Here is a 5,937-nt window from a genome sequence, read left to right on the forward strand (position 1 = left end):
AAAAAAAAAAAAAAAAAAAAAAAAAAAAAAGAATGTAGAGTGAAGGTTTTAAATCTCAATTCCTAAGAGTTGTTTAGATTTTTATATAAGTGCTTGCTATATTCATCGCTATCTGTATCTTAAAGTAAAACGGCTTCAAGTGTCAAAACCGGACTCTTTACCATTAGAAACGCCCTGACATGGGGCCCTCTGAAGAAGAGGAACCAACTACTTTCTTTAGGAGTCGACCCTCATCCATTTGCGTCCTTCAGTTTGTTGCAATAGGAGAACAATATTCTTTTTTTTGTTTTGTTTTGTTTTGTTTTTTTCTTAGAGAACAATATTCTTTAGAATGGGAAAATTAATATGACCCAAACGTGAGTCAATGAAAGCAGCCTTAAGAGGCCAGCACAGTGGCGATGGAATGCCTGGGACACTCTGCCCACACGAAATCCTGCTTCAGTATTTATTTTTGTTCTCTAAGAATTCCCAAGAGCAAAATAACAAAACTGAAAGTAAAATGATGATTTGAATTTAAAATTACCATGATATCAGTCATGGTACCCATCACACCATCAAGAGGTCAGCCTTGATGGAGGACAGGATAAATAAGGATCAACTAGATCTCAGCTTTATACAGTCCTTCTATACACTGTACAGAATTAGCTATATTTATTTATTTATTCCAAATCAACTGTCTTATACCCTAAAACATAACTTTTTAAGTTTACTGACTTCAAGATAAAAGCAATTAGCATTAGATCTTTTCAAACAAACACATTATCATGTTTTTACATGTTTTACAGTGAGCAAAGACACTTTGATAGCCAAAGAAATCTGAGAAATATCAGAGTCTAAATCATAACTGGGTATTTACACTATAAATTACCACAGCAAAGGCTAAATTAACATATATTAAAAGAAAAAAGCGTTAATTTTTTTTTAAACACAACACTTTTGCAATTATATTTGACCCAGGAACTTTTATTCATGAAACATTGCAGAATATGCCTTAGTATCTATCCAATTTAGTTTCTGAACACTGCAACTAAGAAAATTATTAGGGACTCTTGATAAGAATGATTATAAAATTTTGATTTTTATTCATATAGCACTAAAGAAAAGCAATTCAAGTGATGAAAATTTAATGGACAGACACTTAAAAGTATCTACACTAGAAGGAGTGGACAGGACTGGAGAAGGAGAGGAGGGGAGGAAAGAAGAAAGAAGGGAAAGAGGTTAAGGAAGCAAGCAACCAAAGAACTAGTCTTGATCCCTGGGTCTCTTGCTGACTCTGACACTTCCTAGTCTAGTCTAGTCCTTCACCTCCAGTATGAGGACAGGTCTCATTAGAGGAGCTCCTGGGACAGCGCAGGAACCTTAGTGCTGTGATCTCACTGCTGCCTCCTTAGAGCTCGCTCACACTCACTCAGGAGCTGAGTGCTGCTTTTAATTCTAAGACTCTCATTCTCAAAGGGCCAGGAGAAAAAACAGAAGGAAGTAGCAGTGGGGGTGGAGAACTTGGGGAACCACTACAAAGTCCCAAAAGGAAGGGATGCAAGAAGCTCCCAGGACCCAGTGGGGACAACATTAGCCAAAATACCCAACAGTAGGGAAGAACCACGTGAAGAGACCACCTCCAGGAGACAGACATGGCCCCAGTGGAGGGGGATGGAGCTATCCATCCATCTAAAAATTAACCTAGAATTGACCCAGTGGAAAAGCAGGGACAAAACTGGAGCAGAGACTGAAGGAAAGGCCATCCAGAGATTGCCCTACTGTGCAATCCACTACATGTACAAACCCCAAACCCCAACACTATTGCTGATGCCAAGATGTGCTTGCAGACAGGAGACTGGTGTATAGCTGTCCTCTGACAGGTTCTGCCAGCACCTGACCGAGACAGATGCAGATACTCACCGCTGGCAATCATTGGACTGAGCCCAGGGACCCCACGGAAGAGTTGAGGAAGGGCTAAAGGACTGCCCTACCACCCCGTAGGAAGACCAACCAAAGAGTATACATGGGGCCAGTTCACTGCTCCTGCCACATATGCAGCAGAGTACTGCCTTGTCTGGCATCAGTGAGAGGTGAGGCGTTTGGTCCTGTGGAGGCTCGATTCTCAAGAGGAGGATGCTACAGGGGTGAGCCAGGCGTGGGGGGTGGTGGGTGGGAAATACGCTCTTAGAGGTAAAGGGGAGGGATTTGGAGTGGGGGGGTTCGTGGAGGGGAGACCAGGAAGGGGGATAACATTTGAAATGTAAATAAATCAAATGATTAATAAGGACAGTAGTGTAGACACAATGTCACCACCAGAAAGCTTCACCAAATCCTAGGAGGGGAAGCATTCCTGAAGCATTTATTGAAAGAATCACTACGCACGTACCTTGTGTCGTTCCACTGTCTTCATCATCCATCGTGAGATCAATGACACCACTTGAGTCATTGCTAGAAGCTTTTCCACTCTGAAAAATAAAACTTGGTTGATTCTGCAATCGAACTGGCAGCTGCTACGGAAATGTGTGGTAATAGTGAAAATGGTGTTTGACCAACAGAATTTTTACACCCAAGGAATGGAGACTGAAACAAACAAACAAACAAATAAACAAAAAAGAGGAAGAGGAGGAGAACTGGCTATCAAGTGGAGTTCAAACACCTGACTGAGGGCCAGCATAGTGGCTCAGCAAAGGCTCTGCAAGACTGAGCTCAAGCCCCAGAGAACTGACTTGTAGTTGTCCACTAATCTCGGTACTGTCATACCCACACTGTTATACCCCCAAACAAAGAAATGCAATACGACTTGTTAAGTGAGATTGGAACAGTTGAGTATGTGAAGAAATAATGACCTTCCTCAAAAAAAACTGGTGAAAACATCTACAATCCGAAAGTACCACCGACAGACAAGCAGAAAGAACACTAACACACTTCTACAGATATCATGGTGACACGAAAATCAACAAGGGAAAGAACATGGTGACCACGAGGAGAAAATTCCATGCTGCAGAGCATCGGAGAGCCACTGCTCCATTCAACAGTCCAGGCAGATGCTGCTCATTTTACTAAATCCTCTAAAAGCAAAAGTCCAAGGACAATAAAGCCTTCCCTCAGCAAGTTTGAGACTAGCCTGGGCTATGAAAGATCCCGTCTCAAAAAAGAAAAAATAAGCCCTGTAATTAATGATGTAAGGAAAACCCTAATTTTTGTTGATCAGAACATGATTCTGTGGCAAAGAGAAACAACTTACCTGTGATGTGCTATCGGCTGCTTTCTTATTAACAGTGGAATCTATTGTTTTGTTCGTCTGGTTTTCTGCAAATTAAACAAAAAAGGAAAATTTTAACACATGTATGATAAAAGGCCAGGCTGCTTTACACACATAATTGATGTATTCTTCTCCCATGATTTTTCTGTCAGCATGTTAGAGATATACATGATTTCACAGATCATTCTGTTTTAGAAGGCTAATTTACATTATAAATTTTTCTTTTACTTTATAAAAATTATTTCTTTATTTTATGTATGAGCATACTGTTGCTGTCTTCAGACAGAGCAGAAGAGGGCATCAGACCTCATTACAGATGGCTGGGAGAAACCATGTGGTTGCTGGGATTTGAACTCAGGACCTCTGGAAGAGCAGTCAGTGCTCTTAACCACTGAGCCATCTCTCCAGCCCTCACAATATAAAATGTCAAGCTTCATATACTTACTCATTACTGAGCAACTTAAACTATCCTAAAGAATACCTGAGAAATACAATTTGACATTTGTACAACAACCAGAATGTTCCATATGAGTAAATGGTTAAGCAAACTGCCACTCTTTCATATCATGTGTCTTTGGGGAAAATCTTATATAAAAAATGTTCATGATAAATTTAGTGCAGAAATTTACAGCAAGGATGGTAAACATATATACATGTATTAGTTTAAGTACAGACTGTTTCTCTTTGCGTGCTGTGCAGAAGCACATGCTTGTTCATGGCTATGTACAGAAGCCAGAGTAACACGACGTGTCCTCCTCAACCACCCTCCTCTTTATTTCTGGAGGCCATCGTTCACTGAACCTGGAGACCACTCTTCTCCTAGGATGGCTGGTTAAACAGTGCCATGAATCCGCCTGTCTGAGCTCCTCCACTGGGTTTAGATTCCTGCTGCCAGGCCTCACTTTATCTAAGTGGTGGGACTCTGAATTGAGGTCATCTACCTACCCAGATTACTTTCCTATATTCATTTTCGTTTGACTTGTATCAAGTTTCCATGGAAAGATTGTTATAGACCTGAAAACTACTTCCAGAACAGCATGAAAAGCAAGTCTTTTCATTATCAAATTTCTAACAGACAAAAGAGAAAATTTTTAAGAGTTTATAACTTTTTTTTTTTTTACATCCATTGAAGTAATTTGCTTTCACTCTTTGAGAATACTTAGCTACACTATCAGGAGGGTTCTTACCTTAAAAACATGCATCCTTTTTCTGGAAATAAACAATTTCTTGGTCAAATATGGTTTTCCTGTTATTTTCAAACCCTCAGAACATATGAAGAGGAGACCATAAATACCTAAAAACTGATAAAAACTGTCTATATTACACATATAAGTCTACATTTAAACGATCAACTAAGATAAAGGCCCACAAGTGAACTCCAGGACAGGAACTAAAGACTTCATGGTTTTTTCCGACCTTGCCTTGATTTTATTTTTGAAGAAATACTATATTAATATAAACTTACTTTTTATTAAAAAAAATAAATAAATTGGCTGGGTGCAGTGGTGCATACCTTCAATCCCAGCACTTGGGAACAGAAGCAGGGAGGGCTCTGTGTGACAGAGGCCTATCTGATCTACCCGGCAAGTTCTAGGCCAACCACAACTACAGAATAAGACTCTATCTCAAAAAACGAGAAAAATATATATATTTTAATGAAACACTTTTACCATAAAACTAATTCTAGGGCCAGGCGGTGGTGGTGCACGCCTTTAATCCCAGCACTTGGGAGTCAGAGACAGGCGGATTTCTGAGTTCGAGGCCAGCCTGGTCTACAGAGTTAGTTCCAGGACAGCCAGGGCTACACAGAGAAACCCTGTCTCGAAAAACAAAACAACAACAACAAAAAAAAAAAAACCCTAATTCTAGGTTGTCTTAATGTGAAAGAATTAATATACACAGGCAATATTACCAAAACAGTAAATTTTTTTAACCTAAATACTAAATTTATGTGTGTGTGTGTGTGTGTGTGTGTGTGTGTGTGTATGTGTGTGGTTTTGTAATCCAGAATGACTCTATCCTTGGCATAACTGTCTCAGATTAAGTTAATTATTCACATAAAGATAACAACATCCCTTTACCTAGATTTCCAATACCCCCGTCCTTTACAACAGGCTAAACATTGCCTCATGTTTTAACACAGCATTTGTCTCTGCTTTCTTCCCTTCCTCCTATCCACCTGAGCTACTTCTCAAAGTAGGAAGCTGAAAATTATCTATTGACAAAATTAACAAAAATGAGAAATCAAATTATATCAAATTATTATTACAGTATATACAAATTCTAACTTAGTATCTTTCTATGATGTAAGGCTCTGTAAGCTCTAGTTCTCCCATACTTCTGGAAATCAGAGATGTTTAGTGAAGTTTATACAACTACGTAAGTCTTATGAATCAACCCCTTAATGTCGGGCTTTTAAAATTAGACTAGCATTCCATGTTTTAGAGGTTCAAAACTGGAATTGGAGAGATGGCTCAGTGGTTAAGAGCACATACTGTGCTTTCAGTGGACCCAGAGATTGAGTTCCAATGCCCCACACAAACAGCTCACAATTAACTGTAACTGCAGCTCCAGCTCCACACACTGACAACCCTCTGTCCCTCTCATATGCAGACATGACACGTCCATCCTCCCCACACACCATGACATCCCCATCCTCCCCACACACTGATATGACACCCCCATCCTCCCCACAC

At 39.9% G+C, this 5,937-nt stretch overlaps 1 protein-coding gene across 1 annotated transcript in view; it reads right to left on the reverse strand.

Moving 5' to 3' along the window:
• The window catches only part of Atf7ip (activating transcription factor 7 interacting protein), a 93,242-nt gene that overhangs the window by 14,435 nt on the left and 72,870 nt on the right, over positions 1-5,937 (reverse strand). Inside the window, exons 10-11 of the mRNA XM_028781043.1 lie at positions 3,224-3,288; positions 2,366-2,444 (exon numbers count right to left, since the gene is read on the reverse strand). Coding sequence (XP_028636876.1) covers positions 2,366-2,444; positions 3,224-3,288 — 144 coding nt within the window. The remainder of the gene's footprint in view (positions 1-2,365; positions 2,445-3,223; positions 3,289-5,937) is intronic.

This window comes from Grammomys surdaster, unplaced genomic scaffold (assembly GCF_004785775.1).
Source record: "Grammomys surdaster isolate TR1022 unplaced genomic scaffold, NIH_TR_1.0 373, whole genome shotgun sequence".
Lineage (NCBI taxonomy): Eukaryota > Metazoa > Chordata > Mammalia > Rodentia > Muridae > Grammomys > Grammomys surdaster.